The following is a 12,673-nucleotide window of genomic DNA, read 5'->3' as shown; positions in this document are numbered from 1 at the left end:
TAGTTTTTAAAACTTATTTTCTTTATTTATTAAGTTAAAACATTTAATGTACATACTAAATTATTTTTTTTAAAAAAAATCTAAACGCAAAGTCATGTTTAAGCACCCAACTAATCCGATTAAACGAATTTCATCATATATCAAATATTCAGATTCAGAAAATTTTAATATAATATTGGTTGAATCTCTCGTCGAAAAAAAAAAGATCGTATATTAAATTTAAATTAAAAAAAAAACTAGTACGGTGCGATACGACAACGGAAAACCTAGATAAGTTAGCTATGGTCCATGGCCATACTAGGATGAGGAGAGAGAAAAAATAACAACATAAGTACTTAATACAATCGACAAATTATCCAACACGGTGAGATTCCTACCATGGATAGGCACACATTATTTGATCATTGTTTTTATTATCATTAAAGTTTACAACCAAATTTGAATTTGATTTTTCTTTCGATATTTAATGAAATTTATTTATAATTCTGTAGTATCTCTTAATTTACTCAGTTGGCTCTTGAATTATTAGGAATTTTCAAATACATTTCTAAACTAAAACAATATTTGATCTTGTGAATTTTTTAATTGAGTCTTTAGAGTTTTAGACTGTCATGAATTGTATTTTGTTAACCGTTTCAAACTATTTAAAATAATCTGACAGACTTATTTTTTTAGTGTAAAACTCAATTAATATTCTTTTAATTTGGGAACTTATTTACTAACAAACATTTTGGATCAATAGATTGAAGGTTATTTCGATTTAATGAAAAGTTTTAAATTTAAGTTCTATGAAATTATAGTTAAAGAAAAAGTTTTATAGTTCAATAACTACTTCCGTGGAGGCTCTATAAAAAAATTTAAAAAAATATGAATTGAATGAATTAATCATTTGCTATATATTTTATAATTTGAATGAATAATAAAAAATGTACAAAAGTATATTAAACTAGTATGTTTTATTAATATTGTTTCCTTACAAAGGCTAGTTATCTGTTTTAATTTTCTTGTTGTCTGGTATATCTTATGATTCTGTTAGTCGTAGGTGTGATCATATAATGGGAAGACGCATCGTTTGTCTTACGGCATTCCTTACCTCACCCACCGCAACACAATACCCATAAACCAAAGCCCCAACCCGACTCTCTTCTCATTTATCCTCCCTAAAGCTTCAACCTTTGGGACGCCCCTCCCACTTTGTTTTCTTCTCTTTCTTCATTTTCCTTTTCGGTGGGGATTAGGATAACCCTCCTCTATTTTTCAACTCTAATTTTGATCATCATCACCTTCACCCACTTCACTCTTACAAGGAAGAACAACCCTTTCTCTCTCTCTCTCTCTGTTCTGTGTTGATTCTGTGCTTCAGCTTTCCACAAAGTAAAGGGAAAGATGGCAATGATTCCGTACCACCTTTGCCGTTTACCTTACCAGGATTCCCTCAAAGCACTTGAAGCTGATATACAGCACGCCAATGCTTTGTGAGTTTTCTTGTTAGTTTTTTTTTTTTCCTCCCCTTTAAATTTTCTTCACCAATTTATTAACTTTCCCTTTTTTTTGGGTACTAGGAAAAAAGTGGGAATGAAGGGTCTTCTGATAATCGTTGATTATTTCCCTTAATCGTTTTGTACTTGATTAGTTTTGCAAATAGAAGGAACATGCTCAGCTTACAAAGAATTTGTTACTAATAATAAGAATTTGCTTATCCACCTGTGATCAATTTGATTGTGATTTTTTATTTTTGTCCCCACTCTGAATTTGGATTGTGTGTTGTGCCCTCTTCTAGGGCTGCTGCAATTCCCAGAGCCAAGGGTGGAACTCTTCTTCAAATGAAATTGGTTTACAATCACTTGGCTCCTCTCTTCCTGTTATTTCTACAATGGATGGATTGTTCTTGTGCAGGCTTTCTCCATAGGTATCTCAACCTCTTCCACATACTTGTATACAAGGTATCTATCTATCTATTTATTTCTGTTTTACTGTTTTGGAATTTGGATAATAATAATAATAATAATACCTATAGACTATATATGTTTGATTCATGTTTTTCTTTTGATGTTTTTGCTCTCGTATTTTACCAAAGGTACATAATGATGGTAGATCAATCATGTCTACTCATGGAAGGAAGGCTACCATTGGTGACTTTTATGGTGGGTGAATGTTTGACTTTCAGAAAAGAAAAAAAAAATTGTATATTTTTTTTAATAAAAGATGTACTGTAATTAATTTGTGGCTGCCATTGCTGACTATTCCTCACATTGTTTATGTTATATCTGTACGCTGAACTTTTAGCCGTTATATTGCCATCTCTCCAACGGCTTCATGGTAGTTTGGAGAAGTTGGAGGTTGTTGAAGAAGAAGAAGGACAGTCAAGCATAGAAGGTCCAAGTTATGGCAAGAAGGTCATTGAAGGTGTGAAACTAACCACCAATGTTGATTTGCAAAGAGAAGATGAATGTGGTATTTGCTTAGAGCCTTGCACCAAAATGGTTTTACCTGGTTGCTGCCATGCCATGTGTATTAAATGCTACCGCAAGTGGTAACAAATACCAACATTTGTTTATGGTCAACTTCCAAATTTATATGCCATTACCAACAATGGTTTATCTTTTTTGACACTTGTGCTGGACTTATTCAACTTGCAGGAACAGAAAGTCAGAGTCTTGTCCTTTTTGCCGTGGTAGCTTGAGGAGAGTTAATTCGGAGGATCTATGGGTATTAACTTGTAATGATGATGTTGTTGATGCTGAAACAGTTTCTAAGGAGGATTTGTTGCGGTTTTACCTCTATATCAGCAAGCTTCCTAAAGATCACCCAGATGCACTTTTCCTAATGTATTATGAATACCTCATTTAATTTTCTTCTAAATAAGAAGAAGAAGAAAAAAAATGTACAGATAGGAAATTCCGGACTGCAAATGTGAATAGAGTCTGGTACAAAAAGAAAATACTCTGGTAATTTAATCACAGTTGTTATGGTAAGAGAAATTTCTGGTTTTTTAGCCCAGAAAAACCATTCTTCTTACCCCTGTGATATATCTCCATTGTAGACCATTGTTCTTGCTATTAACTTGGAAGTCCTTGCATAAAGGATCCATTAAGTTAAATCTTCTTCTTGTATGTTAGTTGTTGACACAGACTGATATTGAGAAGATGAATCTGTTCTGTGTGATTGTATTGGATGTTGGAAATGTTTGGATAGTATCAGAGGTAAATTTAAATAATTGGTGCTTATAATTTAAAATATATCACAAATAAGTAGTGCATGTTTGAATTTCAAATAATTTATTCTTTATTTATTTTGTGCATTGAAATTCAGAAATATGTACTGGAATTTGTAAAAATCCTTTTTCAAATTTTATTCAACCATAACCTAAACTGTAAGAAAAGGTTGAATTGTATGTTCGATTTTATTATATCTTTGATCTTATTATGTCTTGACTCTTGACTCATGATTTAATTATCTTTAATGCTTTAGCATTTAGGTGTGGAAAGTATGTGAATGCTTTTATATCCAGTGACGTTGTTGTCTTTGAAATTTTGCACAGAAGTTTGAATTGATATTCGTATTGTGCTTTAATACATAGCTGCTTTATTTCCTTTTTAATTTCGCCTGCCCATTTTTTTTTGTTCCCATTCCTACCACAGTACCACGGCATTATTGTTAATGTTGGTGGAAGGCCGAAATGCTTCAACTTTTCATGTCATAACGACTTTTTATATATGAATTTATTCCTTAATTTTCTAGGCTTCAACTTTATCTATATTTTAAAATAATCGTAATAGAATATATATGAATATGATACGGAGGCTTACATCATAACGGAGTTGAAGTTAAAAAAAATTGGCCGTGAAGTTTGATATATTTGATATGAGAGGAGATTTTTCATTATGTAAGCGTGTCATATATTATTATTATTATAATATTTATTAAAGGTGACTTAATGACATTATTATTGAATCATATTTTATAAGCTAATTAATTTTCAACAAGTATTGCATACCAGTCAATCCAATCCATTGAAGTGAAAGCATATGAAAGACAAGACCAGTTACCAAAAACGCCAAAAAGGAAAAAGAGGGAAATGGCCGAAAGAAAGTGTAAAACAATAAACGACAAAAGAGCAAACGAAGCCTTGTCCAACTAAACGCGCGTTTTATCTTTTACATCTAAAATTAATATTAACAAAATAAATTCTAATTCTGTAACCAAAAAATCAATTCTAATTATTCACTACCGAAAAATAAATAATTATAATTCATAGAAAATTAGAAAGTGACGTATTAGGTCAACGACGAGTCTCGCAACGTTGGCGTTTACCAATCCAAAACCATAAAATAAAGAAAATAAAATCTCCTTTCTAAATTTCATTTTTCTTGCAATCCGGATTTCGTCGTCATAACTCATAACAGACAGGTGCGCATTTACAGTTTGTTTGGCTCTCACTCTGCTATTTCAGGTTTTCTAAGTCAATTTCATTTTTAGGGTTTCTCTTATTAAACTACAATTCTTCTAGCTCGTTTGCTTGATTTTAGATTGAAGCGATTTGATATTGAATTTAATTGGTTTTATTGCTTTTTAAGTTATCATTTGCGTCTTGTAAATTTTTTAGGGAAGAAACAGAAATTGCAGATTAAAATCTCGATTTGGAGTGAGGAATTTGAATGTTGAGATGTCTGAGAATCACGTAGCAGAGCAGGTTTCGGATTCTGGTCATGGTGTTGTGCACGACGAATCAAATGTGGATACCGAATCAAACATTGATACTTATAATCAAGATCAGGTACTTACCGGTTTCAAATTATTGATTACCTAAGCTATGAAAATTGGTGCAATGCCAGGTTTTGGTTTTTAAATAATGCGATTGAGTGAAGCAGGGAGAGCGTGCTGATCTCAGAGGTCCTGAAGATGGAAAATCTACAGAGGATGCTGCCAGAGATGACATGTTTGTTGATTGCCCTGATGAGTTAAGCACATTTGATGGTAGGCAAAGGGAGGAAGACGCTGCAGCTGTGGAAAATGAAGATGACCGGTCGGAGGAAAATGAAGTTATGCAACAACAGCAGAGTCATTTTGATAAATTGGGCAATGGAGTGGGAGATGCTTACTCCTCAGGCCAGCTGGAGAAAGTTGTTGCCGAGAAGGAATGTATTTTGAAGGAATATCAGGTTTGTGGTTGTATTAAAAAATGAATAGTTTTAGCTAGCACGGATTGAGTTTGTTATCAAGTGCTCATGCTTTGTTTTTTGGGTGGGTCAGGAAGAAAGACAAACTGTTACTCAAGGTGTGCTTGATCTTCGATGTCAGCTGAAGACTCTCACTGGTCAACATAATGAAGCTCAAGTTGAAGATAGGGAAGCGACTGATGTTCCGTTGAGGGAGATGATAAAGGAATGTTTGGAGTCTGTGAAGACTGCCTCAGAAGAATGGTCAAACAGTGAAACTACTATAAATAATCTTCGCGAACATCTATCTACGAAGGACCGTGAGATAGAAGATCTTAATGCAAAGCTTGCCCAATTAATGGTATCTAATGAAAGTTTGCAAGTTTCATCCAAAGCTCAACTTGAAAAGGATCGTATTGTTGAGATTGTGATAGATAAGACGATATCCTCTCTTGCAACAGTTGTTACTCGAGAGCAAGTATTGGATGATTCTATTAGTGGGAAAATAGTTTATATTGAGGAAGGCACTATGCATGTAGTTGAAAAGTATAATCAGATGCTTTCTGAAATTTATCAACTTGGGCAATCTTTCTCTGAGGTAGGCTTGGAGACTAACGACCAGGAATACGGGAACATACTCGCTGATGCTCGTGGTGGGTTACTGGAGCTCAAAAGAAAGGAAACAGAATTGGTTGAAAAACTGGCTCATTTAGAAGATGAAAATCAGAAACTAGTTGATGAGCTTGACAAGGAAAAGGTGATGATAGGGACATTAAATACTGAACTTGGAAAACTGAAAATAGAACTCGAGCAGGAAAAGGCTAAATGTGCTAATACGAAAGAAAAGCTCAGTATGGCTGTGACAAAAGGAAAGGCATTGGTACAGCAGCGAGATTCATTAAAGAAGTCTCTGGCTGATAAATCCGGTGAGCTTGAGAAATGTTTGATTGAATTGCAAGAGAAGTCAGTTGCACTACAAGCTGCTGAACTTGCTAAGGAGGAGTTATCCCAAAGTAAAAATATGGTTGCATCCCTAGAGAACTCATTACTAGAAAAGAATGCAATTTTTGATCAAGTGGAAGAAATCTTGTCTCGGGCCAAACTTAATGAACCTGAAATGTTTGATATGCCAGAGAAACTAAGATGGCTTGTGGATGACAGAAACACTCTGAAGGAAGCCTTCCTAGAGCTATGCAAATTGAAGGAAGCTATATCTCTAGTGGACCTACCGGAGCCTGTTTCATCATCTGATTTGGAATCACAAATGAATTGGCTTGCAGATTCTTTGCTTAGTGCCCGGGGCAACATGCATACTCTACAGGAAGAAATTTCCACAATCAAGGAAGCATCCCGTGACTATGTTGATCAGCTTAGTGTTTCTCTTTTGCTGGCATTGCAGGAAAAAGATTACCTTCTGTCAGAATTAACTGACTTGAGGTTCAAATATGATGAGCTTGTTAACAAGAACCATCAGATTTCTTTGGAGAAGGATCAGATAGTGAATATGTTAGTCGATCTTTGTGGCCTGAACTTGGAAGATGAAGGGATTGATCAAATCTCTTCCAGCACCTCTATGATCATTGATTTATGCTTTAAAGTTATCAAAGGACAGGGTGGTCCCTTGTCTAGAGCATCCCATATTGATGCTGAGTTGTTTGAAAGGATTCAAAGTCTCTTGTATGTTAGAGATCAGGGATTAATACTCTATGAAGATATACTGGAAGAGGAGATGCTAATTAGATCAGATGAGAATAAGCTGTCAAATGAGTTGAAAGTGGCATCTGAGGAAATTATAGCACTGAAAGAGGAAAGGAGTTCTCTGCTGCAAGATCTTGAACGATCAGAGGAGAAGACTGCCATGCTTAGGGACAAGTTGTCCATGGCAGTTAAGAAAGGAAAGGGGCTGTTTCAAGATAGGGACAATCTAAAAGGTCTTGTAAATGAAAAGAAATCAGAGATTGAGCAGTTGAAGGCTGATTTGCAGAAGCAAGAATCTGCAGTTTCTGAATACAGGGATGAGATCAATAGATTGTCCAGTGATGTGGAAAGCATCCCGAAGCTGGAGGCTGATTTTCTGGAAATGAAAAGGGAGAAGAATCAGTTTGAACAGTTCTTAATGGAGAGCAATAACATGTTACAGAAAGTGATGGAGTGTATTGATGGTGTTGCTCTTCCAGTTGCTCCAGTTTTTGATGAACCAATAGAGAAGGTGAAGTGGCTTGCTGGTTATGTCAATGAATGCCAAGATGCTAAGGTACACATAGAACAAGAGTTGCAGCTAGTGAAGGAGAGTGCCAGTATACTTGAAATTCAATTAGCAGAAGCCCAAGCAACTGTAAAATCCCTTGAGCGGGAATTATCTTCTTCAGATGACAATGTTTCTCAACTTGCTGAAGAAAAAACAGAGTTAGAACATGGCAAAGAGAAAGTTGAGGAAGAGTTACAGAAAGTTAAAGAAAAAGTCGCTGAAGTTTGTAATACGACTAAGTCACTTGAAGATGCCTTATCACAAGCAGAAAAAGATATTTCTATTCTTTCCGAAGAGAAAGAGCAAGCTCAAGTTAGCAGAGTTGCTGCAGAGAGAGAGTTAGAGATTTTTAAAGATGAAGCAGCTATGCAAACAAGCAAACTGGCAGAGGCCAGCAAGACCATAAAGGATCTAGAAGATAAACTATCTCAGGTTGAGGGTAATGCCAATTTATTGACTGAAAAGTATAATGCTGATCAAGTTGTCAAAATTGACATGGAAAATGAATTGAAGAAGCTACAAGATGAAGCTTCAAATCATGCTAGTAAATTGGCAGGTGCCTCTGCAACTATAAAATCACTGGAGGATGCATTATCGAAGGCGCAAGATGATATTTCTGCCTTAGAAGATGCAAATAAAATTGCTAAACAGGAGATATCTTCACTTGGCTTTAAGTTAAATTCATGCATGGACGAGTTAGCTGGAAAGAATGGCAGCTTAGAAAACAAGTCCTTACAGCTCATTGGACTCCTTAATGATCTTCAGGGGCTCATGAAAGACACTACTCTATTTCCCAGAATTAAACAATGCTTTGAGAGCAAATGTGAGACACTGAAGAATATGACTCTCATTCTGAACAAAATAAGAGATAATGTTGCCATGACTGCAAAGGATTCAAAGGGGCAGCCTGTGATGGAGGTAATATTTTTACCACTCTTTTTTGGTTTTATTATTTCCTCTTGTTCTGTGCATTCAATGCTGAATTAATCTATGCATATACTGTCCTAGTCTTCTGACCAATAAGAGATATGTATCCACATATAATTTGAAAAATTTATGGTGATTAATGGATAATGGCTTGAACTTTGAAGTGTCTACTGATAAGAAATTTACACAGGGCTTTTGATATCAGATATGTGACATTTTAAATCTTTTTGTTCTGTTAAATCATTGAGTGTGTGTGTATTTGGTGTTTTGTTACTATGGATTTGTCTTCTTTTTTTTCCATTGTATGTATTTTTCTTAATAGGTGGTGTTGTTTGTTCCAGGAAAATCCACTTATGAGAGAAACATTCTTGGATGGCCCTGAAAATTTTGAAGTTGAACTGGACATTACAGAGATTGATGGTGCTGATATTGACACCATAATCTCATCATTTGGAAAGATTGTGAAAGGATTTCAGTCAAGAAACAAACACATTGCAGATAAGTTTCATGAATTTTCAGATTGTATGGATGAGTTTATTTCTCCTCTCCATGAAAAACTACTGGAAACAGAGACCATGTCAACGACTATTGTTGAGAACATGGAAATTATGAAAATAAAAGCAAATAGCATGGGAAAATTGAAAGAACAGGAAAATATTATTGCCACTTTAGAAAACAATGTCAGTGTATTGCTATCTGCATGCACGGATTCTACCATTGCACTTCAGAGTGAAGTTGACAAGAATGGGCAGCCAGGCTCCATTTCTGAGGTTGAACAGTTAAACCTGGAAGCAGGTGCACAAGTAGAGCATCATGAGAACAACAAATACACGGAAGCCACACATAAGTTGATGAATGCTTCTAGAAAAGCTCAAACTTTGATTAGACAGTTTGGATGTAGAAGTGAGCAAGTAGATGCAACAATTGAAGATTTGCAGAATAAATTGAAAGAAACAACAGTTGCTTTTGAATTAGTCACAGATGAGAGAGACTTGAATAAAAACAGAGTTTCAGAACTGGAGTCTGGTATTCAATCACTGCAAAGTGCTTGCAGTGAGCTTAAGGATAAGTTAGAGGGTTATCGTGCCTTAGAAGAAAAATTGGAGGACAAAGAGGCTGAGATTTCATCGATGCACAATGCTATGTTGGCAAAAGAAGAAGGTAAAAAAATTGAAATATTTCTTGACTTAACCATTTTGGGTATTTTGATTTGATTTAACTTTATATGTTGATTTACTTGTTTATGACTTGATTTCCTTTTTCTGTTGGCAGAAAACTTCCTCCTTCCAGCATCTCAAATGAGAGATCTCTTTGACAAGATAGATTGGATCAAAATCCCTATTGTAGAGTCTGAAGAAGATGATTTGGAGCCACATACTTCAGCCCCTATGAAAAAACTCTTTTATATTATTGATAGTGTTACTAGGTTGCATGATCAAATAAACTCTCTGTCTCATGATAAAGAAAAGCTGCAATCAATCCTTGAAACTAAGGATCTTGAAATTAAGGATCTGAATGAGGAAGTCAAACAACTCGATAGAAATTGTGAAGACTCTAAAATGATCAAGAATGAATTGTCTGACCTCACCTATGTATTAGAAAAAATTATGGATATTTTGGGAGCTGGTGAATGGGTTGTAGATAGGAAATCTAAAGGTTTGAAGGAATTAATACCAGCACTGGAAAAGCATATCATTGCCATTCTTTCAGAATCTGAAAATTCAAAATCCAAGGCCCAGGAACTTGATATTAAGTTAGTTGGAAGTCAGAAGGTTATTGATGAATTAACGACCAAGGTTAAAGTACTTGAAGATTCACTCCAAGATAGGACTTCTCAGCCAGACATTGTCCAGGAAAGGAGCATATATGAAGCACCCTCATTACCTGCTGGGTCTGAGATAATTGAAGTTGAAGAGGTAGTTTTCTAAGCTTAAATTTCTTACATGAATATAAGTAGTGAGTCGGCAGTGCTACTTAAGTTCAAATGTTCAATTGTTTATTCAGTGATTCATAATTTTTTTAAATGACAAACATATTTCCTGTCATCCTTTTCCTGAAATAGATACATAATATAGATGGTTTAATGTGTTATGAATTAATTGCTTCTGAAATATGACAAATAGATATGTCTATCCACCGGTGCCTTTTTTTTTCTTGAACTAAATGCAGATGAACTAGAAGTTTGTTTTGAAGGGTTATTTTTCACCTATACAAATTGATTTCTGGTTGACCATGTCTTGTTTATCTTTTATGAATTCATTAATATTATGGCACATTCTCAAATTAAGTATGAAAGTGATCAAGGGAAATGCATATGTAAAGTGTTTGATTCTTTACACAGGGATCATCACTTGGCAAGAAAGCAATATCTCCTGTCCCATCGGCTGCTCATGTGCGGAATATGCGAAAAGGATCTAATGACCATCTTGCACTTGATATTAGTGTGGAGTCTGATAATCTGATTAACAGGGTAGATAAGGATGACGATAAAGGTAATTATGAGTTTCTCATTTTTGTGAATTTCTTGATTTGAAAATTTGAACAGCTAATTCTAGATTACTTTGCAGGTCATGTATTCAAGTCTCTGAACACTTCTGGATTCGTACCAAAACAGGGAAAGCTCATTGCAGATCGTATTGATGGACTCTGGTAAAATTGCATTTTGTTATATATATTTTTTTACCAATGGTAAAGAATGAGTATTAGAAATTGCTTGTTTTAGCTTTTTAAAATGGTAGAATTTACATGGTAAAAGTGATGGCCATACATTGAAATGTTGAAAGCAGAAGACGTAAAATTAAAATCCTTAAAGATGATACTTTGCGTAGAATCTTAATCAACGCCAGACTGTTGAGTAGTGTTGAGTAGTATGGCCCACAAGATGCTAAAGATCCATGGTTTGGAGTTATTTGGGGAAAAAATTATCTTTCTCATAGTATCAAATCACCATACTCCTAATGACATTTTCCTTGGAATAAATGGGTTAAAGATTTGTTTAAAAACTAAATTTTCGTATTGAAGGTGATTCAGCCCTGAATAATTGAAATTGATATATTGGCGTTGTTTAATTTGTTTAAGAAGTATAAAACTGCTGAAATCATTTAACATGAGAGGTAAATGTATTCAATTGCATTATAGCAACCATTTTTTTAATAAATCAATAAATGATAATTTAGTAAATTCATCTCTATTATCTTAATGCTAATAGTTCCTTTTAATTGAATTTCAATACTTTAAAAGAAAGCACTTTCAGACTTCACAAATTAAATATTTTTGTTCCTTTATCATTGAGAATTCAACACTAAATTTTTGCTGTTGCAAATTTTCATTTATTTTTATTTTGATCGAAACACTCTTAAACTTGGAATTTAATTTCCCTATGCAGGGTATCTGGTGGACGGGTTCTCATGAGTCGTCCTAGAGCAAGATTAGGACTAATTGGTTATTTGTTTATCATGCATATATGGCTACTGGGGACGATCTTGTAGAAAAGTTGTGACCAAACCTACCTGGACTGCTCAACATTGAATGGCCCGCGTCTGCAAATTGTATTATAGATATAAAATTGTTCCTTTTTTATTCATGCCTTTCTTTTTGCTTCTTAATGAAGCCTAACCTGTTTTTCTTTAGTCTCATCAAATTCACTATTTGTTCTCTGCAATCACATTTTAGGGATTCAGAGATTCTGGTCTTCAATGTTTGGGGTCATTTTTTGACAGCCTTCTTTTTCTTTAAAATCGAAGCCCCTCCATTGTATTAGCCTACAATTGTTTCAATATTAAAGGATGTGGTGGGTAGAAAATAGGTAGATGAATTCTTTCGAACGTTAATGTAATAAAAATGTAGAAAGATTTTAAGAGTGACCCATTTATATCTCAAGCAGTGAATGAGAATGAAGATACAAAGATCAATTGAAGGATGACTCATTTCTCTCTCTTTTTGAAGGAAAACTCAAATTTGTGTTTTGTTTGCTGTTTTCATATTATGAACCATCTGAATTTAGTGATTGTAAATAGTTAGCTGTGATTTTGCAACAGAAACAGGTTTTTGGAGAGGTTATGTGTGTGTGTGAGTTTTATCATATAAATTATACCATATATATGATAAAGATTAGGTGGTTAGTAATTCCTATATAGTATTGAATGATCAATGTTTTTGAGTCTTTTTTCATAATTTACCTAATATATATAACTGGTATTTTAGACGAGTTGTTAGCTAACATATTTCTTCATATTTTGTTCTTAGGCATTCATTTATTTTCCTCAATTTCTAGTTTTACTGAATAAGTGAATATTACAAAACTTCATTCTCATAGCTTCAGTATGCATGATCATTTTGT

General features: G+C 34.3%; 2 protein-coding genes across 4 annotated transcripts; both read left to right on the top strand.

Annotated features, from left to right (window-relative positions):
• The first annotated feature begins 1,014 nt into the window (after nt 1–1,014).
• On the top strand, nt 1,015–3,194 carry LOC114380860 (E3 ubiquitin-protein ligase AIRP2-like). Its single transcript, XM_028339950.1, has 5 exons — nt 1,015–1,475; nt 1,781–1,943; nt 2,078–2,144; nt 2,287–2,533; nt 2,640–3,194. The coding sequence occupies exons 1-5, from the start codon at nt 1,387–1,389 to the stop codon at nt 2,848–2,850; spliced, it is 777 nt and encodes a 258-aa protein (XP_028195751.1). The 5' UTR covers nt 1,015–1,386; the 3' UTR covers nt 2,851–3,194.
• Nucleotides 3,195–4,317: 1,123 nt separating this feature from the next.
• On the top strand, nt 4,318–12,260 carry LOC114380761 (myosin-11-like). Of its 3 annotated transcripts, none has more exons than XM_028339802.1 (9): nt 4,318–4,410; nt 4,607–4,777; nt 4,872–5,162; nt 5,254–8,325; nt 8,676–9,495; nt 9,607–10,250; nt 10,676–10,826; nt 10,902–10,983; nt 11,720–12,260. In XM_028339802.1, the coding sequence occupies exons 2-9, from the start codon at nt 4,667–4,669 to the stop codon at nt 11,820–11,822; spliced, it is 5,274 nt and encodes a 1,757-aa protein (XP_028195603.1). In that variant the 5' UTR covers nt 4,318–4,410; nt 4,607–4,666; the 3' UTR covers nt 11,823–12,260. The 3 variants fall into 3 exon arrangements, with proteins under 3 accessions (XP_028195603.1, XP_028195601.1, XP_028195602.1); XM_028339800.1 differs by having other exon boundaries at nt 4,869–5,162; XM_028339801.1 differs by having other exon boundaries at nt 4,356–4,453; nt 4,869–5,162.
• The last annotated feature ends 413 nt before the right edge of the window (nt 12,261–12,673 follow it).

Source organism: Glycine soja, chromosome 13 (genome assembly GCF_004193775.1).
Source record: "Glycine soja cultivar W05 chromosome 13, ASM419377v2, whole genome shotgun sequence".
Lineage (NCBI taxonomy): Eukaryota > Viridiplantae > Streptophyta > Magnoliopsida > Fabales > Fabaceae > Glycine > Glycine soja.
Note: the sequence above shows the minus strand (reverse complement) of the source record. Positions and strands in the feature narration are given on the sequence as shown.

Excerpts from the sequence above, each read along its gene's own strand:
- LOC114380860 (XM_028339950.1), top strand. The coding sequence starts at position 1,387 with ATGGCAATGATTCCGTACCACCTTTGCCGTTTACCTTACCAGGATTCC. Across the intron at positions 2,145-2,286 it reads TACCATTGGTGACTTTTATG|CCGTTATATTGCCATCTCTC; the intron begins GTGGGTGAATGT and ends CTGAACTTTTAG. Across the intron at positions 2,534-2,639 it reads ATTAAATGCTACCGCAAGTG|GAACAGAAAGTCAGAGTCTT; the intron begins GTAACAAATACC and ends TTCAACTTGCAG.
- LOC114380761 (XM_028339800.1), top strand. The coding sequence starts at position 4,667 with ATGTCTGAGAATCACGTAGCAGAGCAGGTTTCGGATTCTGGTCATGGT. Across the intron at positions 8,326-8,675 it reads AGGGGCAGCCTGTGATGGAG|GAAAATCCACTTATGAGAGA; the intron begins GTAATATTTTTA and ends TGTTTGTTCCAG. Across the intron at positions 10,251-10,675 it reads AGATAATTGAAGTTGAAGAG|GGATCATCACTTGGCAAGAA; the intron begins GTAGTTTTCTAA and ends TTCTTTACACAG.